The sequence below is a fragment of the Bos javanicus genome, chromosome 11, assembly GCF_032452875.1.
Source record: "Bos javanicus breed banteng chromosome 11, ARS-OSU_banteng_1.0, whole genome shotgun sequence".
Lineage (NCBI taxonomy): Eukaryota > Metazoa > Chordata > Mammalia > Artiodactyla > Bovidae > Bos > Bos javanicus.
This window is the reverse complement of record NC_083878.1, coordinates 77,741,630-77,766,097: the sequence shown is the minus strand read 5'-3', so window position 1 is coordinate 77,766,097 and position 24,468 is coordinate 77,741,630. Positions and strand designations below refer to the sequence as shown.

The 24,468-nt window shown below is 46.8% G+C and overlaps 1 protein-coding gene across 1 annotated transcript in view; it reads right to left on the bottom strand.

Annotated features, from left to right (window-relative positions):
* APOB (apolipoprotein B) overlaps window positions 1-15,670 on the bottom strand; it is a 42,124-nt gene extending 26,454 nt beyond the window's left edge. Inside the window, exons 1-15 of the mRNA XM_061433198.1 lie at window positions 15,479-15,670; window positions 15,116-15,154; window positions 13,973-14,088; window positions 12,510-12,655; window positions 10,028-10,181; window positions 8,868-9,023; window positions 8,062-8,186; window positions 7,284-7,369; window positions 5,770-5,989; window positions 4,808-5,035; window positions 4,468-4,585; window positions 4,200-4,346; window positions 2,459-2,670; window positions 1,963-2,200; window positions 1,257-1,433 (exon numbers count right to left, since the gene is read on the bottom strand). Coding sequence (XP_061289182.1) covers window positions 1,257-1,433; window positions 1,963-2,200; window positions 2,459-2,670; window positions 4,200-4,346; window positions 4,468-4,585; window positions 4,808-5,035; window positions 5,770-5,989; window positions 7,284-7,369; window positions 8,062-8,186; window positions 8,868-9,023; window positions 10,028-10,181; window positions 12,510-12,655; window positions 13,973-14,088; window positions 15,116-15,154; window positions 15,479-15,551 — 2,235 coding nt within the window. The 5' untranslated portion in view covers window positions 15,552-15,670. The remainder of the gene's footprint in view (window positions 1-1,256; window positions 1,434-1,962; window positions 2,201-2,458; window positions 2,671-4,199; window positions 4,347-4,467; window positions 4,586-4,807; window positions 5,036-5,769; window positions 5,990-7,283; window positions 7,370-8,061; window positions 8,187-8,867; window positions 9,024-10,027; window positions 10,182-12,509; window positions 12,656-13,972; window positions 14,089-15,115; window positions 15,155-15,478) is intronic.
* Window positions 15,671-24,468: the final 8,798 nt, after the last annotated feature.

Sequence of the window (24,468 nt, the reverse complement as noted above, 5' to 3'; positions counted from 1 at the left end):
CCCCACCTTTTATCAAAAGACAGACAGCTCCTCCAAACTGACATAAAAAAAAAACCAACAAAAAACTAAGGTCTCATCAGGGACAGTGGTGCTTCCACACTGTTCTTAACTTGAATGATGTAGGCATAGGTGATCTCTGTTCTCCAGCATGCCAGGATCCCTATGGCTCCCCAAGATTAGAAGATCCTCTGTCCCCCATCCCCTCCCCTGCTTACTCCTTCTCTCCTCCGACAAAGGAAAACCACTAGGGATTTCCTGGGAAAGCATAGCTGCTGTATACATTGGCCAAAAGCTTGAAACACATCTCATCTAGGGAAGCTCTGATCTAGGTAAGTTCTTAGAGATAAGAATTCCATAGACTGGTGCTTAGGCATCAGAGAAACAAAGAGTGACTGAGAAACCCAAAACATATCAAAGACCCTCAGCCTCAAGTGGAGGTGAGTAAATTAGGAGATGGAGGTGAGCATCGGGGAGTAAATTACCACTCTGCTTCTCAAACTGAAATGTGTACACTGGTCATTTTGGGGTTCTCATTCAAATGCAAGTTCTGATTCCATACAGCCCAGTAGGGCCTGAGAACCTGCATTTCTAACAAGCATTGCTGTGATGCCAATGACTGGACCATGCTTTGGACAGCAAAGAGTTAAATAAGAAGGTCCAGATCACACAATCTATTTTCTGCTCCTTAAGTGGAGGCTTATGCCAACTTCAAAGAGGATTCTGCCTCCATCAGCTAGTGCATGGATGTGGGTGAGAGCCAAAGAAAGTAGTTAATAATAGTGAAAATATGAATTTCAAAATTATAATAGTATCTGCTTCTTGAATAATCAACACAAGAGTCAGGGGCTTTGTTTAGCTTTTTACATACTTTAGTTCATTTAGTCTTTAAGTATCCTTGTGAAGGATATAAGTTATTATTAGCATTCTGGGGATGTGGAAACAGATATAACATCAAGCAACTTGCCCAGGTATGCAGAGCTTGAAGAGAGTGAGGTTAGATTTCAAACCCATGACCCAGAGTTCACATTCTTAATCATTATGCTAGAGAGCCTCTAATGAGCCTGGACTCTGGGCAGACTGAATCTCCAGAAGGCCCATCACTGCAGAGGATACTGTCTCTTATTCCCACTGGACTGGTTACTAATAGCCATAGTTGTCACTTTGGTTAGATAGTGCTTTGATGATTTCCAGGCTTAGATAAGGACATTTTCGCATTGAGACCCAAAGCTTTCCTTGAGAGGATATGTAAAACATACCTGCTCATGTTTATCATCTTTGGTGTAGCCAAAGTGGTCCACCAAGACCTTGGAGACACGATCAGGAACTCGACCGTTAACCCAGTACAAAGCCTTGTTGACACTGTCTGGGAAAAATCCTTCCTTCCCAAAAAGAGCTTCAAGTGTTGGTTCAAAACCTTTTCCTTCCAAACCAATCTGAGAGAGAAAATCAGGCAAGAAACACCATCAGGTTTCTCTGTTGTCTGTCCATCTCCCATTCCCCTATTTATGCTCAATTTATTAAACAAGTACTTGGTGAATGCTACTGGGCAGGAGTTGACCTGAGCACTCCACAGGAGTTGTCTTATTTAAATCTCACCAGAATCTTGCAAGGCAAAACCTATTATGTGCTTGTTTTTTGGAAGAGGCAGCTAAGGTTCAGAGGGGATATATAGTTAAACTGAAGATTCTGGTTTGGGGGTGAATTTGGGGTTTGAACCCTTGGATTTAGGGTGTAAGTGCTTTTCTGAGACATCGCACTTCCGTTCATATAAGGAGTCGTGCTCCACATGGCCCCTAGTGGGGAGGCAGGAAGAAGAGGGGGGAGGGAAAGAAGTGATGGTATCACTGCCTGATGATTCTTGTTCCTCCTGTAACTGGCTCATGGCTCCCTTGACTTGACTATTTATGATGTAGGCCAGAATGGGCTAGAAAACATAAGACTCTGGTTCAGGCCCACACATACCTCAAAGAGGTCAGCTGAAGCAAATCCAAAGACTTTGAGGGTCGTTTTCAGCATGCTTTCTTTAGGAAGGTAATTGTTTGGATCAAATATAAGATTTCCTTCGATTTTGGCTGAGACCAGGTCAAGTGATGGCAGAGAAATCGATTTGGAAAACTGATAGCTCCGGGAAAATTTCTTGAAATCCATGATAGTTGGAAGCTGAGATTTTTTCAGAGCTTCTTCCACTAAGCTTTTCAAGCTAGATAAAAAGAAGGAGAGTATTTTGAGCTGACACACATCATGTTACTCTCTCCCAAGTCAACGTGGATTTCCATTCTCTACCAAACTCTTTGGGTTTTATTTGCCCCCAAAGCTTGGCTCAGATCTGCTGCACTTTCACACAGATGTTGGTTCCAGAAGAAAGAACAGCCTGTAAAGGGCAGGCAGTGGCTAAATCAGAATTGAGGTTTGGAATTTCAGCCCCTTGAGGCAGATGCAGGAAAATCACTTTACTTACTCCTGGACGTACAAATCTTCTGAGTTTAAGATGTTGGCGATGTGGGAAGCCACAAAGTTCTTCACTTGCTCATTCTGTTCCCCAGGGAGAAGTTGGGTGATTTTGCTAATATCCGACTGGGAAGGACCCCCCATCAGCATGAGGTAGGCAGCCAGCCGCTTATCCCCTGGAGAGGTGTCATCGAGGAAAGTCTGAAGAAGGACTTCCCGGACCTGTGGCCCAAAGACAAGACTGTCATCACTGTCAGAACATGGAACATGTCTGGCAAACATGCCTGATCTTATTTTGCAAGTGGGATTTCTCTCTATGAATTTTTCAAATGCTGTTACTGAACCTTCTTCACTCAGAGCAACCAGCTCAAGGAAGGGTTCTCAGAAGACACCTATCAAATGTATGTTGAGGGGCTTCCCTGGTGGTCAGTGGTTAAGACTTTGCCTTCCAATGCAGGGGGTGTGGGTTCAATCCCTGGTTGGGCAGCTGAGGTTCCCAAATGCCTTGTGGCCAAAAAACCAAAACATAAAACAGAAGCAATATTGTAACAAATTCAATAAAGACTTTAATATAGTCTATATCAAAAAGAATCTTAAAAAATATGCATGCTGAATTCAACTGCATTAAAATACACAAGTTATGGCCAAGTTATGACTTGTTGGAGATCTGCCACTAACTGAAGATAAAGATGTTTTAACATAAATTATTTCAATATGAGGGTAAAGGTAAGGAGAAATCAGGAGAATTTGATGCTAATAAGTAAGTCAGGTTGTCTGCAAAGCTGTGGAATCACCATCACCACCTTTGGGGGCCAGTTTGACTCTCTTAGTCTAGGGAAATTGGGGGAAAAAAATCAGACATGTTTTCCCAAGATGGGAGTGATGGTCAATCTGGCGAGAGGACAGCAGGTAGTGAAAAAAATCACACTTCGCCTGCTGAAGTAGCAGGAAGGTCAACTATTTTTCTCATGTCTGCATATGGTTAGGCAGTCAATTGTTTAATCTCTTCTTGTAACCCCATTGACTGTACCTCGCTAACTGTCCATGGGATTTTCCAGAGAAGAATAGTGCAGTGGGTTGCCATTTCCTTTTCCAGGGGATCTTTCCCACCCAGGGATCAAACCTGTGTCTCCTACATTGGCAGGAATATTCTTTAGCACTGAGCCATCTGGAAGCCCCAGGCAGTCAATAGGTGTATTGAAATTTGCAATTAAACAGCAGTAGAATAAAGTCCGGAGAAGGCAATGGCACCCCACTCCAGTACTCTTGCCTGGAAAATCCCATGGACGGAGGAGTCTGGTAGGCTGCAGTCCATGAGGTCGCTAGGAGTCGGACATGACTGAGCGACTTCACTTTCACTTTTTACTTTCATGCATTGGAGAAGGAAATGGCAACCCACTCCAGTGTTCTTGCCTGGAGAATCCCAGGGACGGGGGAGCCTGGTGGGCTGCAGTCCATGAGGTCGCTAGGAGTCGGACATGACTGAGCGACTTCACTTTCACTTTTTACTTTCATGCATTGGAGAAGGAAATGGCAACCCACTCCAGTGTTCTTGCCTGGAGAATCCCAGGGACGGGGGAGCCTGGTGGGCTGCCGTCTCTGGGGTCACTCAGAGTTAGACACAACTGAAGCGACTTAGCAGTAGCAGCAGCAGAAAAAAGTCAGTAGAATGGTGAGATTTAGAATCTCATTCCAAATCTTTGTCAATCTGAATCAACTCGTCATTTTCGGCCCTCTTCTGCTGACCTTACCTCGTCACTAAGCTCCATTTTCCGCAGGGCCTGGATGGCAGCCTTCTGAATCACCAGGGATGGCTGTTCACTTCTGATACATTTCAGGACTGAAGATGTGAGTTTGGGGGTTAGTTGCTCCATGGTTTTACCAATATTTCCTATGACCTGCATTGAAAATAAACAAGAGAGAATCAGGGCACAGAAGGTGCAGTGAGGGGTAGACAGAAAAAGTGTGTTTGAAATGATGCCTATTATACAAAACCAACACACAAAAAACTGAAAATACCCTCAGAATCATGTAGGTGAGATCTTCGTTCCCAGTGCAGTCATTGCCAATCTGTTCTGACAGGTAATCAGCAATTTCCAGCAGGTCCTGTGTCCATGTAGGGTTTGTCTTATGATAGCTACAGAAGAAGAGTTAGGATTCAGCAAGCATAGCCAGGTTTATCTTAAAATATACAATGATGTTCGCTGATTTCTTATTTCAAGTCATTACTTTCAAAATTGACCAGTAGACAAACGAAAGGGTAAGTATCAGAATTTGCAAGTGGAGGGAAGGTACAAACAGAATACTGACACATGGGGTCATCCTTCGCTCCTACGAGGAGAACCAGTGGAAAACTCACTTGTTGATCATGTGACTCAGAGCATAAAACGTGAGCCGGCTCTGCTGCACTCTTGCGGTGTTAAAGACCTCCCGCAGCCTCTCGGCCGAGGGCTCTGGGATCAGGGCCACCAGGTAGGTCACGGCATCTATCAGAAGGGGGTTGGCTCTCTCATTTTTCAGCCACTGGAGGATGTGAGTGTAGCACTGGGGCTGTCCACACTGAATCAAGGCTTGTAAAGTGATGGGACTGGGAAGAAAAGGGCAGAGAAAGAAAGATCACCTTCTAGGCAGCTAAAACCTCCTTGGCCCACAGTGTTCCCTCTGTCAGGAATTCCCTTATTCAAGATCCAAATCCAACCATCTTCCAGAATCTAACTCAGATCCCTAGAGAACAGAGAGGCCTTCCCCATAAGTAGCATCCCCTGGAGAAGCACCACGGAGCAAAGTCTGAAGAAGGACCCCCTGGACTCAACACCAGAGAGGACTGTTACCCTTTGGTCAGAAGATGGAACATGCCACATAAACACTCGCCCAGTCCCCAGTCCCTTCTCTGACCTTCACAGCACTAAGACTGCACTGAAGTAAAGAGAAGTCACGGTATTATTTGGTTTGCTTGAGTTCTCTCTCCTCTAGCCTACAGGCTTCCAGAAAACACAGACTTCTTTTCCTCTCACACTTCCCAGGGTACTCATTATAGAATGAGGGATTAAAGATACCCATTAAAATGTGGGAAAGATTTCCCTCCTATCTCAACACATAAATATTTATCTACCTTGGATGCAATGTATGCGTGTGTGTTACCCATGGAACTCTAGACACCTTAGCTGACATTTCTCTATCAAGCAAACATTTACTGACTGACTCAATTGATTAAATGGGTTGAAATTTCAATGGTTCCTGAGATTGTCTGGCCGAAGTCTCAGCCAGCTCCCATGGGCTCATAATCTATGAAGGTTTGAGCTGCGACTGCTCGAGAAATACCTGGACACCTCGATCAGCTTCGGCAAGAGGGAGGTGACCGCCTCACTGCTGAGGCCTCGCAGCTCGGTCACTAGTTTATGGAAGAGGTTGGCTCTCTGGGCATTCTGCTCAGAGACGTGCAGTTTCTGCAGCTCCTGGAGTGTCTTCACAATGGCCTCAGCGTGGTTTGGAGGTGACGTGGACCTGGTGCTCTCAAAGGCAAGGCCCACTGCCTCAGTGCCTGGAAGGAGGAGTGTGTCAGAGGGATTCCAGCTTACCCCTGCATCTCAACCTCATCTTTCTTCTAGAAGCTGGAGATCCAGGAGGGGTCAGCAAGAGGGGGGCGGAGAAAAGAAGCCTCTGACTTCAGTGTTTCCCTAACTTGCCACCCTCTCCTTGTGATCAGCATGAACATTGTGCATACCTGCTGTTGCTTCAGTCGTGTCGGATTCTTTGCAACCCCATAGACCGTAGCCTGCCAGGCTCCCTTTTCCATGGGATTCTCCAGGCAAGAATACTGGAGTGGGTGCCATGTCCTTCTCCAGGGGATCTTCCCAAGCCAGGGATTGAGCCTGAGTCTCTTACATCTCCTGCACTGGCAGCCGGGTTCTTTACCACGAGCACCACTTGGGAAGTCCAGCGTTAATATTATTCCTCAATTTAAAGATAAGGGAACTAAGACCCAGAGGTGAGCCACTTACCATGCCCAAGACCTTTCTGGGTGTAAGAGGCAGAGCTGGGATTGAATCCAGGCTTGTTCGACTTGTATTGGATTGAACGACCTTTTTGCCCAAAAGAACTGGCGAGGAGGTGCTGCTGACATAACAGCGGAGGCTAGACTCACTGGCCCTCACCTGTCCTGTCTTCCCACTGGGTCTAATGGCAGTTTGTGTGTGTGTGTTGGGGGGATGTTTTGTGTTCCCTCCATCACCCTGCTCTCACCTCTGCCCAGGAGGTGGGTGAATCGGTGGTGCGGAGGAAGGAGTCCTGACTTAGACTAGACCTGGAGGCCCATTCTGTACCGCCTCTAACAGTCTGTGACTTTGAATACATCACCAAGCCTCTCTGTGCATCCCTTTCCTTCCGTAGAATGGGTGTAAAGGCACATGCTGCCACCACCTGACACCACAGTGGCTAAGAACGAGGTAGGGCACACGGCTCACTGACATACAAGACAGGTGCAGGCCGAGGTTGGTTTCTGTAGTTCCCTTCAGCTCTAACGACTGATTCCTGACCTTTCCCATTTGCCCTACCTCGCTCCGGCCCGGCTGTCCGATTTACCAAAGGTGGACTTGGGAGGCCAGTTTCCTACTTCCTACACCCAGGGAGCTTTGGGAGAACTCTCCCCTTTCCTAAAGGGGAAAGGGATAAATCCCATTGCCACTTGACATTCTGAAATGAACAGGCTTTCTCAGGAGAATGGCCCATGACCAGAAGCTCAGAGCCCAGGACTCTCACAGGGCCCAGCAAGGAGCTAAGCCATGGTTGGTACCTCGTGGGCAGGTTTCCCAACCCTGGCAACCATCACACCTTACCTTCCTCAAAGAAGCGGCTGTTGATCTTAGGTGTGTTTTCAAGTTTCAAAGTCTGTGTGACCTGTGCCATCATCCCGTATTTGTCCCTGGCAACACAGGAATCACAGCACGTCACGGATGGCCAGGCTCCCCGCTGCATCCTCTGCTCTTCACGTGGAATGTCTCCCCTATCTCTGCTCCTCCCCAAATCCTGCTCCCCTTTCAAACCATACTTATTTATATCCAGCTGTCCTTGACCCCCTGTGAACAGCAACAGCTCCTTCTGGTCATGCTGGCTGTCCTTCCATCAGAAGGACACATGCACCTTACACTCTCCACCGTTCCAGAGTGCCCAGAGGGAATGAACCAGCACTAAGGTCCAAAATTCTTCTGTGATCTCCCATAGTTCAGTGCCAAGAATATAGACAGTGGTTACTCAGTCAACACTAGTTGGCTGACCAGTTTGCAAAATGGATATGTAAGTCTCTAGGCCAATTCCAACATCTTCTGTAAAGCCTTTCTAACCTGAGCAGCTAGTAATGGTTCCAGTTTTTCCTGATCTCTAGCCCTTAAAGTCTGGATCTCAGATATCTTTTGTTGGTTTTGAATTGTTCCTCATGCCTAAGTCTTTCCTACTAAATGACCTATTATCTTGAGACAGGAGGACAGAAATACATTTTGTTTTGTATCTTTTCACACCTCCTCCCAGGCACAGCCTAGCTTGCAACAGGGCACTGAGAAGCATTCAGCTCCTAATGGCCCCATAAATAAGGAATCGGGGCTACAGCCGGGGACCTACTTGTAGGAGAAGGGCAGGAATAGGTGTTGCTCATTGCAGATAGCTTCTGACACGTGCTTCTTCCTTGGGTCCAGGGTGTACCGGCAGGACTGGCTGCTGCCAATCAGTGTTGACAAGGGGCGGGTCTGTGAATGGGATCAGGGGAAAAGCATTTTCATCAGTCCCTGGGGCTTGAACCTGAGTCTTCTCCCATATGTATTTCCCTTCAGGGAAGAAAGTGGGGGAACAGGGGTTCTGTACCACTAGATAAACTCAGCGAGAGAAGAGAGCTTCATACTTGACTTTTAGTCAAGGGGATGAAAACCCAAAAGCTGAGTCTGGCTGTAGACTTTTCTTATTTCACTCCAGGAGACTTCTGATCTGTATAAAGTATTTATAACCGGGAATCCAGCACATGGGGCTTCCTAGGTGTCACTAGTAGTAAAGAACCTGCTTGCCAATGAAGGAAACACAATGAAACATGCGTCTGATTGTTCCCAGGGTTGGGAACATCCCCTGGAGAAGGCCATGGCAACCCGCTCCAGTATTCTTGCCTGGAGAATCCCATGCACAGAGGAGCCTGGCAGGCCACAGTCCACAGGGTTGCAAAAGTCAGACATGACTGAAGCGACTTAGCATGCATGCACACATCTAACATGACTCCCTGTCCTACCACACACGAACACTTCACACCTGTTCCTACTGCTCCTTATGTTTTCTCTGCCTAGAATTTTTTCTCTGGGATCCCTTCTAGCTCTAACATTCCATAATGTTAATAATGAAGAGGCTGCTGCCAGTGTGCATAGCAATGCTGATGTGAAACTTACCATGCCTCTAATCAAAGCGAGTGGGCTAACTCCCGTGCTAATGGGCTGGAAGTGATCACACTTCTCCAGGTTTCTTTCAATAGATATTTCTGTTGCCACGTTTCCCTTCTTCGTTTTGACAGTAAAGTCTGTGGAGCAGTTTCCATACACGGTATCCTAGGGCAGCAGGAGATACAACAAGTGTACTCAATGCAGGGAACCATCTTTCGGTGCTTGGGGTGGGGCTGGGAAAGAAGCCTGTAAGAAAAGCCAAGGGCAACATGGATCTGGGAGAAAGCTTCGTCCTCTTGGACAGAACGTGGGTGCGGTTGGTTCCTGGGCAGCCAGGGTGGGCGTGAGAAAACCTCTTAAGGGTGGTCCTGGCTCTGAGGTACACCTCCCTGCCCTCCTAGGGCCCGGCCAACATTGGTTGCATATTCTGTGCTCTCAGAGCCTTTTCTCCATCTCTCATTTATGGCGTGTACTCCAATCCGCTTTGTGTTGTATATGTCTTGGTTCTCCCCCCAGATCCTGAGACCTCCCTGTGGAGGGGCCCCTGTGGGATGCAGCAGCACCTGCTCCCCGTGGAGTGCAGCACAGAGCTCAGAACACAGTAAGGGCTCAAAAGTGTTCACAGGACTGAACTAAACTGAATGCATCCTCAGAGCAAAACCTGGGATTCTTAAAAGAGGCTGGCAAATAGATTCAATTATTTTCTGTGTTTAAAATGCACACAGGGGACTTCGTTGGTGGTCCAGTGGTTAAGACTCTGCCTTCCAATGCAAGGGGCACAGGTTCAATCCCTGGTCAGTGAACTAAGATCTCACATGTTGCAGAGTGTGGCCAAAAATTGCGCGTGCACACACACACACACAAAGAGAGGCCTTACTGTGCTCCACCTTGTGGAAACATAACAAAATCAAACAAAGGGTAGGGTGGTCAGGACTCCCCGGAAACTGCTATAAAATTAGACCCAACCTGCTCAGGCTGTGTGGGCTGGGCCCTCAGTGAGCCCGGAAACCAGGGGAGCTCTGAGCAATGTGCTTCACACCAATACAGGGCCTCCTGTGTACTAGCCATGCATCTGAGTCAACGATCCAGTTGACGTGTAAGTGGAACCCAGCTCCACTGTGTGAAGAGGAGTTCACAGGATCACTATTATCAGCTTTTTAAATTCTCACCAGAAATAACACTTGCTTAGCCTCTTCTGTTTCTGGGGGAAGCAGGAGGGCAGAGATGATGCCCCTCTTGATGTTGAGGATGTGTTTAGGCTCTTCTTTCTCTGGGTAAAGTAGAACTTGCCTGCCTTCAGGAACAGCCAGCTTGAGGTCGTACCTGGTGCAGAGAGAGTATGGTCACCGAGGGTCCCTTCTCCACCATGAGAAATAGGCTGGGTGGCTTTGCAGCCTCCTTTTTACTTATCTTCTTTTTACATTGTTTTTTGATAAATATCAGCACATACACATATATTTTCAAAAAAGTATACAGGTATGTGTATGCTTCTGGTATTCTGTCATTTCTTTTCCTTTTTTTTTTTTTTTGCTTGGCTTGGCTCACCCAGTCTCTCTCCCCATATCAGGCTCTGCAGCCACGCTCCCCACAGAACACCCCACTGGGCCTTCCATTCATGTCTCCACACTCATATGATCTTATACAGAAGTGTGGGAGTGAAAACACCTTCATAGAAATAGTTTGTCACTGCTGGTTTTATCCAAATGGCATGGCATCATGCATACTTGTGTTTATCTTGTTCTTCTCATTTAATTCTACTCCATGAAAATCCTTGAGTCATCTGGTAGCACTCTAACAGATTCTTGTTACAAAGCTGTATAACAGTCCATTCTGTGGTTATCTATTCTTTATTCAGATAGTCTCCTATTCGATGGCATTCACCTTTTCTCTTCCTGGATGTTTAAATTTTTTTGCCCCACCAACAACACTGATACAAACATTCTTATGCATCTATATTCACATGTTACTACTTTTGTTTTTAGCTATGTCAAAGGCTCCAAGTATTTTTCATTATAATTTACTCAATTGACTAAAGGCACTCATTTGCAGCAGCAATGTGTGAGGGTGTGCTTTGCCTCACAGGCTTGCCAGCAATAGGTGATATTGCTGTTTTAAGTTTCTGTCGTCTTAAGGGTATAAGTGAGTATAAGGTGATAAATATCTTGTTGCATTAATTTCATCTCCTGACCACCAGCGAACTGGAGCTTCTTTCCATACATTTGTTGGACATTCCTTCACTTTCATATGATCTCAGGCTATGGCTAAAGCCTGGGTCAACTCTGATCTTAGGGACCTTTCTTTGGGGACTTCCCTAGGGGATTTCAGAGAGCCTGGCACCACCTACTATAGCTGAGTCAGAAGAAAGAAAAAGAGATGAGGGATGCTTCCCACAGCCCTACATCCTCTCAGAAAATTCCAGACACTGTGACACAGGCTCACAGGAAAGCCTCAAGGTGGCCAAAAGCAGGAGTCTTTTTTGTTTGGAGGAGAGTAAGGACCAAAGACTTCCCTGGTGGCTCAGACGGTAAAGAATCTGCCTGCAATGTGGGAGGCCCTGTTCTCTGGGTTGGGAAGATCCCCTGGAGAAGGGAATGGCTACCCACTCCAATATTCTTGCCTGGAGAATTCCATGGATAGAGGAGCCTAGAGGACTATAGTCCATGGGGTTTTAAGTTGAACATGACTAGAGCAACTAGTCAGACAAAGTCTGACAAAGTCAGACAAAGTCAGAGCAACTAACAGACAAAGACCAGAGAGCAACTCCTACCCTCTTCCATCACTGCAGCCCCACTCCCTCCGATGCTTCCAAGTCTTGGATGCAATAAGATGTGCTGGTAAGAGACAGAAGCACCAGGACCTATTTTGGCTTCCAAGTCTAAGGTTTAACAAATTGAAAGACAGGCAGGGAAGGAGTGTCCATTGTTACCAAATCAACAACCCCATGACTGTCTGTATTTGCACACACTTAGGGCACTACAAGGGCTTCCCTGATGGCTCAGATGGAAAAGAATCTGCCTGCAATGCAGGAGACACTGCAAACTGTGATCTGGAGATGAGGCAGGGGTGATGTTCAAAAAAATCCAACAACCAACACACCATGAACACTGATCAGTCAGAAGCGCTGCCAGCTGTAAGCAACAGGAAAGGTCTGGTCAGCGTGCACTGGCAGGACGTCAGCCCTGGAGGGGGACCCGCTCAGGCCGTGGCTCTCCCCGGACCCCTTGAAGCTAGTGTTCTCTGCTGAGCCGAGCCATGTTTGGTCACAGCAAGTCCTGCCCGGACCCTCTCTGAGGACCACCAGGCACAGTCTTGTTTCATTCTTTAAACATGAGTTCACTTGTTTAAACAAACCATCTCAGCTTTATTGTCTCAAGGAGTTTTAAAGTGTAAGATCTTTTAGAACCATATTTAAATGATAATTAGGGAAACTTCAGTAGGGGAGGGTAAAGACTACTTCCCTCCTTTTGATTGTTGTGAAAACTCAGCAATTCCCTGTTCTATGGTGAATAGAGTACAAATACGTGTATTCACATATGTGCCCAACAATAAACACATACTCATGTCTCCCTTGGACACACACACACACTCATGCGAAACACATGCCATGATGCCCGGGGCTCAGAAATTTGAACGCACATGCCCACATCTTACTTGGACATCGCAGCAGCAAACTCCTCAGAGTTCTTGGTCTTCTTCAGCAAGGCCTTGCCCTCAGGGTTGAGGCCATCCACCTCTTTCAGGGTGCAGTCACTCGTCTTCAGGATGAAGTTGCAGAGTTGGGGGACCTCCAGCTCCACCTGAGAAGACAGGGTAACAGTACATTAAGATTCTCCACCAAGGACACAACACTCCTCCCCAGCTCAGGGCTTTCTGACCTTTCCCATGTTCCACGGGACACCATACTTCTGAAGTTTTCCCCTTTGTATGCAAAGGATGATAACTTTTTATTGGTTCTAAATGTACTCCTTGTTAGTATAAAGAGGTACAACTGGCTGGAAGAAATGCAGCTGAGGAGTGAGGGTTTGGAAGAAAACCAGGAGGCAGGAGGAGGGCTATCATTGGTTTCAACAGTAAATGCTTCCTTCATGTCAGTGGAAAAACCAAAATCCAAGACCATGTGTATCTATCCGGGCCTATTCCGAGCTTCCCATACAGCTGGAGTTTAAGTAGTTCCCTCTGTGTTACCCGGCGCGGTTTAAAGAGCTTTCTGCAGTGCTGGAGATGGTCTGCTTTCTCACTATCCAATATAGGAGCCACTAGGTGTGGGGGTCAACTGGGCATTTGAAATACAGTTAGTGTGACTAAATACACCAGTGTGAATTTTTACTTTTATTCAATTGATTTTTATTTATTTAAAACTTTTTATTTTATATTTAAATATAGCCAAGTAGCAACTTTTATTCAATTTAAATAGTCGCATGTGACTAATGGCTACCTTACCTGACAGCACAGATGCCGGTGCCCTAAAAATAAGAGGGCGGCCCGGTTTGACTTCTCTTTCCCACATGAACCCCAATAGTTGCCCTTAGATCTGTTCCACAGAACATGGATACGAGTACAGTCTGTCTCAACAACTGGTGAAGTTTTATCTGAGAACAAACTGCACGTTTAAAATTTTCTGTTCTGTTTGTTTTTAGTTGTAGATACTATTTCAGTTAGATGATAAAAGCCACACTCCAGAATGCTTTCCTGGGATGCTCACCCACTGGACATCTCTTGAAATGTTAAATCTATTGGTCTGCAATCTTGACATTTTAGATCACATATTCTAATTACAGCTCGGAAAGAAAAGTGAAAGTGAAAGTGAAGTCGCTCAGTCATGTCCGACTCCTTGCGACTCCATGGACTACCAGGCTTCTCTGTCCATAGGATTTTTCTAGGCAAAAGTACTGGAGTGGATTGCCATTTCCTTCTCTAGGGGATCTTCTTGACCCAGGGATTGAACCCGGGTCTCCCGCACTGCAGGCAGAGGCAGACAACTTCTCAGCACAGAAGCTGACTTGCAAACTGAGGGCCAGTTCAGAACTTAGAGGTTATGACAGTCCTGGCACAAGCCGGGTTTGCTCAGCCCTGGGCTCCAGGGTCCTCCAGTGGTCTTCCCTCTCCCCTCGTACCTTGCAGTTGATCTTGGTGGCGCTTCTTGAATCAGCAGTCCCAGGGACACCACTGGAACTCTCAGCTTCATAGTTATAGACATATTTCCTGAGGTGCTTGAATCGCATTGCATCTTCTACAATAAGGAGAAATCCATCAGCTACATGGCAGAAATAACTCGCCCAAGGATATTCAATCCTGGGCATAGAAGGATAGTGGCACAGATAATGAAAAATGGTAATTAAACTCCAATTATTTTCAATTAATTTTGCCTTATACTTAATTTTTCTTTATAGATTTAACTTCTCCGTTACGACAGTGCTGAGGCTAATATTTAAATTAACTGGTATTCCTTGAATATATAATCTGAAGCACAAGGCAGGGAGTGTCAAGTAATGAGGTTCAGACAGTCTACAGGAAAGACTCCTTGGAAAATTGAGAGTTGACAGAATAAAGCAAATATATCTCTCACTGCCTTTTCAGCATGAAAATACTCTAACTCTGTGGCTCTTTTTAGATTCTACCAAATATCTGAGGCAAAGTTCACTAAGCATCAAGGGTATCCGGCTGACTTAAGAAACCCCCAAGAAGGAATTTCTGGAGGTTTCCGCTGTGCTTGAGAGAAATTTCCTGAACAATTTGAGAGAAAGAACATCTGGGTCCCGAGTCCAGATGCAGTGATGCCAGACGCCCACGAGATGGCAGTGCTGCCCCATCAGAGGTTAGCATCCCGCTCTTTCCGGAGAACACAGGGTACCACTGCAAGGCCGGCTCCTTTGACTCTTAGGGGTCAGGTAAATACAAATCCCAGGGTGAGCATCTACAAAGGTTAAAGTCAGCATTTCCTCACCCTCTTGTGCTTCAGATTAATGATTAGTCCCTGACAAACAGTCTCTTTAAAGTGCCCACGGACCAACAGGTCCCTTCCCCATCCTATCCCCAGGCTGAAACTTTGGGACAGAGGGGAAGGGCGAGTGAAAGAGCTGAGATCCCCTCGCGGGGACAGAGGCTCCAGGAACTGGCTTCGTGGGGTCAGAGCAGTGTACACCAATTACAGCATCACGGTGTTTCAGTGATCTGAGGTGCAGAGGGAGGGGTCGGGGGTCGAGGGTCGGGGGGTGGGGTGGGGCGCGCCCTTCCCAGCTCAGGGGGAAATGCCTTACTTGGACAGCTGGGGCTGACATTTTCCAGCACTTCATCTCCTGTAAGAAAGGGAGAAAGGCAACTGTAGGTTTTCCCTTTCTTCCAGCTGGGTCCTAGGGTCTGACCAGGAGGACCACTGCATTAACCTCTAGCAGGGAAGAAGGCTTTGAAGAATCCTCCGTCCCTCCCATCACCTCCCCGACCCCATCCTGAGTCTAGAGGAGCCCCCCGCAGCTGGTCCTGTGCCCCTGTCCTTCCATCCTCGGGCTGCCCTCCCTCTGTCCCGGGACCAAGCTGCCCCAGCCACCACTCTGGCCCTGGCTTCGGGCCCCTGGTCCTCCACCCCCTGCCCCGCACCGTGGGGACTGGGTGGCCTCACTCACTGGCCTGGGCATTGGCGGCATCCAGGAACAGCAGCAGCAGCAGCAGCAGCACCGCGGGCCTCGGGGCGCCCATGGCCAACCTGGGTGGTGTCTCCCTCCCGCCTGCTGTCTGGGCCTGGCCTCGGCGCTGCTCGCTGGCTCCGGGGGACGGGCGCCCACAGGCAGCCCCGGACCCACACTTGCACCTGCAGTGGGAATGGACGGCCGGCGCCCGGGGCCCTATTTATACGAGGCCTGAGGCCGCCCTCCCAGGGCTGCAGCTGAAGGAGCACCGGGCAAATTGCAAAAGGTCCAAAGGGCAGCGACCAGGGCCTGTTTGCTTTTCCGCACCAGGCCCAGCTCTGAGCCCTGAGGAGGGGCCGGTGAGGGGGCTCAGCCCAGACTCCTCCAGGGCCACTGGGGCCCCGCCTCTCCCCTGGCCTGCCCTCGGGGGTCTCATGGCCCGGGGAGACTGCCCTGACCCAGGGAGACGACTGAGCGCAGGATGAAGCCTGTCCCTGCTCCTTGCATGGACTCTGTAGCCACTGGATGGCTAGCCCTTCCCAGCATCTAGGTGGAGACCTTCCCCCCACCCCAACTTCCTTCCTACCTGGTGGACTTTGAGGTTGCCTAGGGGCCTCTAACCCAGATCAGTACCCAAGGCTCTGGGTCACCTGCCCTGGACTCAGTCCATCTGGAGGAAGCTGAGAGAGAAGAGAAGGAGAGAGGGGTCTGGAGAGGGACTGACCCCTTCTTGACCTGAGAGACCACATCTCTGTCAAAGCAGAAATCCAGGAGCCAGAATCTTGTGGAACTCCCAGTGAGGAGGGGCCTTTGGAAAAGGCCAGCCTCCTCCCTCTTCTCCCCTGCCCACCCCAAAGGTCCAATTTCTTCTTGGGAAGTTGAGAGGAGGAGGCTTTTCTCTATATGAACTGCCTTTGGGTTTCCTCAGGGACAGGGGAGGCCAGTGAGGAGAAGTGAAGTAGTGGGTGGACGCAGAATATTTCTCCTAACACATCCCAGAACCTTCTCCATGAATCCGTCCCTTCCTCTCTAGGTCCTGTCCATGTCCCACAGGAAACTTTGCCCAAGGCTCTTCTCCCACGTTTCCTTGCCCTGTCATAGGCAATCAGGCACAGCATAAGTACTGAATTCTTGGGCTTCCCAGGTGGCTCAGTGGTAAATAATCTGCCTGCCAATGCAGGAGACAAGGGTTTGGTCCCTGGGTCGGGAAGATCCTGTGGAGGAAAAAATGGCAACCCACTCCAGCCTTCTTGCCTGGGAAATCCCATAGACAGAGGAGCCTGGCAGGCTACAGTCCATGGGATTGCAAAGGGGTGGACACAAATGAGTGATGAGCCTACACACTCATACACTGATGTCTTACTGACCCAGAAACAATCATAAAGGGTGATGGCTGGGGTGGTTTTGTGAGGGGATGGATGAATGTCTGAGACTGGCCGTGTCTACAAGGCACCTGCAATCTGACTGGGGAGAAAAGCTGCGTAGACAGGAGACAGCTGGTAAGCAATGCAGGCAGGCTGCAAGCAAAGCTCAAGGGTGTAGAACTGCTGGAGGAGAGCCAAGGGAGGAGTCGGGGGTGGGCAACAAGCAATGAAGAGAGACTACAGACTGAAGGGGACACGGAGCGCCTGAGGCACAAGTCAGTATATGTTGTTACAATCTGTTATTTATGAGATGCATCCAGGGGTAACGAACCACATGTGAAGTCATTTAAATTTTCTGGTGCCAAGACTGACAGTTCCAGAAGGCTCATGTTCTGAAACAGTTTAGTCGCTAAGTTGTGTCCAGCTTTCTGCGACCTCATGGACTGCAGCATGCCAGGCTTCCCTGTCCTTTACCATCCTCTGGAGTTTGCTCAAACTCATGCCCATTGAGTTAGTGATGTCATCCAACCATCTCATTCTGTGTCAACCCCTCTCTGCCTTCAGTCTTTCTCAGTATCAGGGTCTTTTCCACTGAGCCAACTCTTCACATCAGGTGGCCATAGTATTGGAGCTTCAGTGTCAGTCCTTCCAATGAATATTCTTGGAAGGGTTGATTTCCTTTAGGATTGACTGGTTTGATCTTGTAGTCCAAGGGACTCTCAAGAGTCTTCTCCAGCACCACAGTTCTGAAATAGTGTATGCTGCTGCTGCTGCTGCTGCTGCTAAGTCGCTTCAGTTGTGTCCGACTCTGTGCGACCCCATGGACTGCAGCCCACCAGGCTCCCCCGTCCCTGGGATTCTCCAGGCAAGAACATTGGAGTGGGTTGCCATTTCCTTCTCCAATGCATGAAAGTGAAAAGTGAAAGTGAAATCGCTCAGTTGTGCCCGACTCTTAGCGACACCACTGACTGCAGCCCACCAGGCTCCTCCGTCCATGGGGTTTTCCAGACAAGAGTACTGGAGTGGGGTGCCGTTGCCCCATTTCCTCAGAGGACACTTGAAGGTTTGTCTTGTTCCCGGATCCTGGGCCTTCACATTTCTCCTCTTTCATGTATTGTCCTTAGCTGGGAACTCTCTATTAGCAGCTAAACTTCCTTCAGGGATTAGCTTTTTTGTATCCAAGGTATATTCATATCATTAAAAGTGGGTATTACAAAGCCTTCAACCCAAGGCTGGTCATACCTACACCAGTGAGTTGTACAAGATCTGGAAAAAAACAACTGCCCCCAAACCCCATTTCTCTGAGTATTTTATTTGAACTATTTTATGTAGAGTGTCGCTCCACAGGAGGAGCTGCTGTCAGAATTTCAGGAAATGGTCCTGCTCCCATACATTTTTACTTTAAGGAGAATGGGCAAACATATGTAGGTACAAAGAAACCAAAAGGAGATGGTTAACTTCAGTTTATGAACACAAGTCCAGGCTTCCTCTGCTGGATGACAAATGAAGCCACTGTCTTAGAGTATGTCAGTGGAAAACATTAATAAGTCTTGGAGATTAATGTACAGCATTATGAATGTAGTTAACAGTACTGCTTAGCATATTTGCAAGTTGCTAAGAGAATAGATGGGACTTCCCAGGTGGCTCCCCAGGTGGTAAAGAACCCTCCTGCCAGTGCAGGAGACATAAGAGATGCATGTTCAATCCCTGGGTCTGGAAGATCCTCTGGAGGAGGGCAGGACAACCCACTCCAGTATTCTTGCCTGGAAAACTCCATAGACAGAGGACCCTGGAGGGCTACATTCCTTAGGGTCACAAAGAGTCGGACGTGACTGAAATGACTTAGCACACAAAAGAGTGATTACAAAAGGATCACAAGAAAAGAAAAAAAAATTTTTGGTAACTGTGTACAGTGTTGGAGGTTGACTTACTGTGATTTTTCAATGTGATCGTTTTGCAACATTGGATTAATCTATTAGAAAAGGTAGAGAACATAATTTTTATGATTTGAGACTAAAAAATGAATCTGCTGACTTGGATACAGGAAAACTCGGTGGGTTGTTTCTATGCCCTGAATTGACTGTCACCATCTCTAAAAGAGAAACCCTAAGACTTGGAAGCACTGGGCTCAGCTTCTGTTTCTTTCTCCAATTTTCTCTGTAAAGTCACCTCAGTGCTGGGCTTCAGCCAGCAGTACCCATGCTCTGACAGGGTCAGGGACACAAGCGCTACAGAGGAAGTGTTGATTGTTGAGTTGATTTGGGTACACTCAGAGAAATACTGTAAGGATTAATAAAGACTTTTCTGAAATTACTAAATCCACTTAGACCTTGTGTAAAACACTATTTCATTTTTTAAAAATTATTTATTTATTTTTGGCTGTGCTGGGTCTTCACTGCTGTGCAGGCTTTTCTCTAGTTGCATGAGTGGGGGCTATTCTCTAGTTGCAGTGTATGGGCTTCTCCTTGCAGTGGCTTCTCTTGCTGCAGAGCACAGGCTTCAGTAGCTGCAGCAGGTAGGCTCAGCAGTGGCTCACTGACTCTAGACACAGACTCAATAGTTGGGGTGCACGGGCTTAGGTGTTCCATGGCATGTGGGATCGTCCTGGACCAGGGATCAAACCTGTGTCTCCTGCATTGGCAGGCAGATTCTTTACCACTGAGTTGCCAGGGAAGCCCGTAAAACACTATTTTAAAGTACAGCATTGTCCGTGACCATAGCTATCACTCTTCATCTCTTTCCCTTTAAGTAGAACATTTCTCAGTTTGCTCTCCTAAACACACTTGAAGTTTCAAAGGACAGCAAGCTGTTTTCACAGACATCAAATAGTGTCAGGAGTCAGGCAATCTTCTAGTATAAGCTATTCACTGAATGGAGAAAACTCAGGTCCTGAGAGGTCAGTTGATATAAAGGAAAGCAGTGTGTGTGTTAGAGTCAAGAAGACCTGGGATTGAGTCCTATCTGGGTTTCTTGTGGGGTTTGTAACCTTGGCTAAATGACTTTACTTTCCCAAGTCTCTGTTTAGTCATCCCTAGAACAGGATTAAAAATATACACCTCCCTCAGAGGAATCTTTGTGAGAATTAAGTGAAACAATTATGTAAATGATTGCATTGATAGCAGGATGTCCCGCAAAAGAAGACAATACATGGTAAATTATCATTTAATATGTGTGTGCACTGGAGTGGAAGTATATTTGGAGGGTACCTACTGAGCTAGCAACCACAACAGATATAGAGACAGACATAAATAGAACAAAAGGAGGAAATCAGGCTAAGGAGAGAGAGCAGAAACAAGACAGGGCATCCTTGAGGGCGATGTACAGCAGACACAGAGCGTCTGTTGGTCACTGATGATTCCTAACTTCTCTGGGGATCTGAAATCTCTGTCTTTTCTGGAGTGAACGGAGGCCTTCCTATAGCAAGCAGACTACTGAGTGACTAGAGTAGACACACATTCTGAAGTTGTGGAGATTCTCAGCTGGTAGCTATGATTTATCAGTTTGTGAAGGCAAAAAGTCCCATTGGGTGAACCACTGGTCTGAGTAATCACAGAGCTCAGGGTCCCCATTAGAAAGCCATCTGATGAATGGAATTTCAAGGAATTAGATAAGGCTGAATACCCCAGTTACAGTCTTCAGAAACGAAACTATGCATTCTGTTTATCTGCAGGTGACCAGAAGGGTCCTGGTCAAGTTCAGGGACCTACAGGAACTATTCAAGGCCCCTCGGCAGCCCACTATCCTGAGTTCAGCATAGTTTATATACTGAAATGTATTCAATATATATTTGCTGAAAACAAATGAATGAATTTATGACATTCAGTTTTACCTCTGTTGCTTCCAGGACATTCAGGGACAGTGACCATGATGTTAAATATATCTTTTCAGGGACATAAAGCAAGAAAATACAATCTGATACAAATTATTCCCAGCTATACTGTTCAAATAACTCATCTGGCAAATAGGGACCAGAATTGACAATGATTAATTGGCTCATTTCTTTTCTGCCTATGACAGCATTATAATTGCTAAATGACGCCCAGAAGCTAAAAGTAAACTTCAAGAATTATAGATGGAGGGATTTCCCTGGTGGTCCAGTGGTTAAGAATCTGTCTGCCAATGCAGGGGATATGGGATCAATCCCTGGTCTGGGAAGATCCCACATGCCACAGGGGATGAACCCACACGCTACAACTACTGGAGGTCGAAACCGTAGAATGTATGCTCTGCAACGAGAAGCTGCAGTAGTGAGAGACGAGTGCACCGCAATACAGTAGCCCCTGCTCGTCACAACTAGAGAAAGCCCACACAGAAATGAAGACTCAGTGCAACCCAAAATAATAAATAGATAAACTGAAGAAAAAGAATTGTAGATGGGGCCATTCCCAGTATGGTCTGTGCATGCTGATAACAGAGTGCAGACGCACATATGTACAAACACATACAGAAATGATAAATGTCAAGGAAAAAAACAGTGCTAAATGGTGTAAAAGAAAGATGGCGGGAAGGGCCAGCATCAATCAGATGAAGACATGACTGATGGATGATTCATTTCTGGTGAAGAAGCAAAAAGAAGCCTTCCTCCTCAGTTATTCTGCTATCCAAGAGATAAGGTCAGACTGTTGAGCTGCAGTGCTTACCGAGGAGGAAAGTCCGAAGTCAGCATGGTTCAGCGTGCGGTCAGGTCGTATGGGTGTGTAGCCATCCCTTCCATGACCGTGCAGATCTCAGCCCTCCACCCTGCCAGGGCAGCTCTAGCCCCACCTACTTCCAGGAGCCTTTCTCTGGCTCCCATCGTTAGACCTCCTGGCTTCTGATCCTGGTCTCTCAAGGGTCAGTTCCTTTATAGGGCAACAGTTCCTAAAAGACCTCCATACAGACATCCTGTTGCCCTGAATCTATATTTGTCTCTGGTGATATTATTTAATTTTTATGTGTTTACATATTATCTTGCCAACTGGAGAGATAAGCTTGGAGGACAGGACTGTGTGTTGTTTTCGCCTTTGTGTTCCTCTTCCCTCTCCCTCGCCAGCGCCTCACAGAGGGCCAGGCAGGTAGCAGTGAAGGAGTAAAACCCTGTGACTGTTATGTGAGACGGTCCTTGTGAGACAGGTTTTGTTTTTTTTTTTTTTAATTTTTTCCATACCTACAACTCAGTTTTACTCTTGGGTGCTGCTGTATATGCTTATATGTTAATTTATTGGGTTGGCCAAAAAGTTCATTTGGATTTTTCCATAAGAAACCTGAACAAACTTTTTGACCAACCCAACAGAATGAGTGGTGGATCTGAATCAGCATGAGATAGGCAGGATCTCAGAGCCGGGATCATGGGACAGTCTCAGACTGAGTATGGTCCCTCACCTGTGAGATGAGTAAACATGATTAGGTGACCTTTTAAACTCATTGCAGCTCTGACTACTTGATTCTGCGGACACTTTGGAACTTAAAGAAAACAACCTACAAATTATCTTGGGTTCCGACTTCACTGTGATGAGGAACTGGGGCTGAGGACTTGGAATCACTGAGCAGGATGCATTTCCAGGAGACCTGAACTCATACTGTGCAAGAAATATAACTCTTCATCTGTTTTAAACAGATTTCTAAATAAGGAGAGGTCCTGCCCTCCTGGGGGTAGTGGGGACTCTTAGGAAGTCCTTCCTCATGTATGCTTTTAGGCTTCATCCTTGCCTTGCCTTTTTTTTTTTTAAATTTTGACGACATTGGGTCTTCATTGCAGTGCATGGGCTTCTCTCGTTGTGGTGTTTGGGTTCAGTAGTTGCAGTGCCTGGGCTTAGTTGCTTGGCAGCATGTGGGATCTTAGTTCCAAAACCAGGGATCAAACTGACATCCCCTGCATTGGAAGGCAGATTCTTAATCACCGGACCACCAGGGAAGTCACTTGTCTTCTTTAGACATATCTTAGTTTTTCCTTTGAAAGGCTTTTTGCCGGCTTTGGTCAGCTGCTCTTTACTGATTTTTTTTTTTAAGTTTTGTGTTCTCACAGGACCAAGGTTTATAACACGCTACCCTCAAAGAGCTGACCAGCACTAATGACAAAGAAATGGCTGGATAGCTAAGCAAATCCCACCTGCTCCACCCACACAACTGCAGGTTCTCTTCAAGTATTCAGGGAGCCTCTGAGCACTTCATCTTCTGAAAGCTTACAGGTGAGGAGAAGGGCCTGAATGCACATCACAGCTAATAAAAAGAAAGAAAAAGCTAAAGAGCCCAGTGTGGGGTCTACACAGCAAGGCTGCAGTGGTCCGATGTGGGTCTCTGAGGTCCCGAAGGAGGTGGGTCTTGAGTAGATCTTGGATGATGGACAGGATTTGGGTACTTTGACTGGGGGGTACCACTGAAAGTGCAAGGGCCAGAAGTTGAGTCTCTGATGTGGCTGACAGTCTGTAATCCAGCCAGCCAGCTGAGTTCATGGAGAAGGGTGGGGAAAAGTGGGATGCGGATTAGGACGGAGCACAGGGCACTGTGCCTGGGACACAGACAGCTGGCTGGCTAATTCAATCTTTGGTTTAACTGTGAGTTACTGCATAAATGGAACAATATATATTTGTCATTAAAAGTTGTACTTTACGGCATTAAGTGGGGCTTCCTTGGTGGCTCAGATGGTAAAGAATCTGCCTGCAATGCAGGAGACCCTGGTTTGATCCCTGGATCAGAAAGATCCCCTGGAGAAGGGAATGGCTACTCACTCCAGAATTCCTGCCTGGAGAATGCCATGGACAGAGGAGCCTGGTGTGCTTCGGTCCATGAGGTCACAAAGAATTAGACATGATTGAGTCACTTTCACTTCACATGGCATTAAACCTCTAGCTAGTATGAATGCAATGATTATATTGCGCTGGATTCTCCTTGTCCAAAGCTGTGAAGGGAAATGGAGGAACAGGGATTCCCAGAGTGTAAAGGCACAGAATATATTAGAGGGTGACTCCAGACAATATTCTTACTCTATAGATAAACTGAGGCCTTGACAGCCTGAGGTTCTTTTTTTTTTGTTTTGTTTATTTTTTCCAGACAAGGGCAAAGATGGGGTAAGAACTTGGGTCTCCTAATTTATAATCTAGACTATTCATTATTCTCTAATTGCACTAAATCTATGCTGACTACATAAAATTGCTTGGAGACGCTTTATGAAAATGAATCTTTGATCTCAGTGTATTTCCTTGTAATCTATTGCCCATTAAAAGTGAAAAACTTAATATTTTTGTGGGTTTGTGTTCAGAATAAATGTTGTTATGTAACAAACTACACAGAATCACAGAGATTTAGGGCTTCACAGGGCCATTACAGTCATTGCATCCAACTCATCTCCCAACATGGGTATCTCATCAAACTCAAAATACCTGGGAGCCCATTAGCAAGCTGCCTAAAAATGCTCTAGTTAGCAGAGCAAGTAAAATTCCCTTAAAGGGACACTCCCCCAGCCTGCTTATCTGCAGAGGACCAGCTGGACCCTATGTATGGACAGCAATGCCTGTGGTCATATCTCAGGTCCCTTCTATTTCTGGCCTCTGCCCAGGTCAGATCATCCATCACTGGGAAAACTGAGAAAGGGGCCCATTTGGGGATGGAAGTTTCTCTGATACAGTCTGTATCTGTATTTTGGTA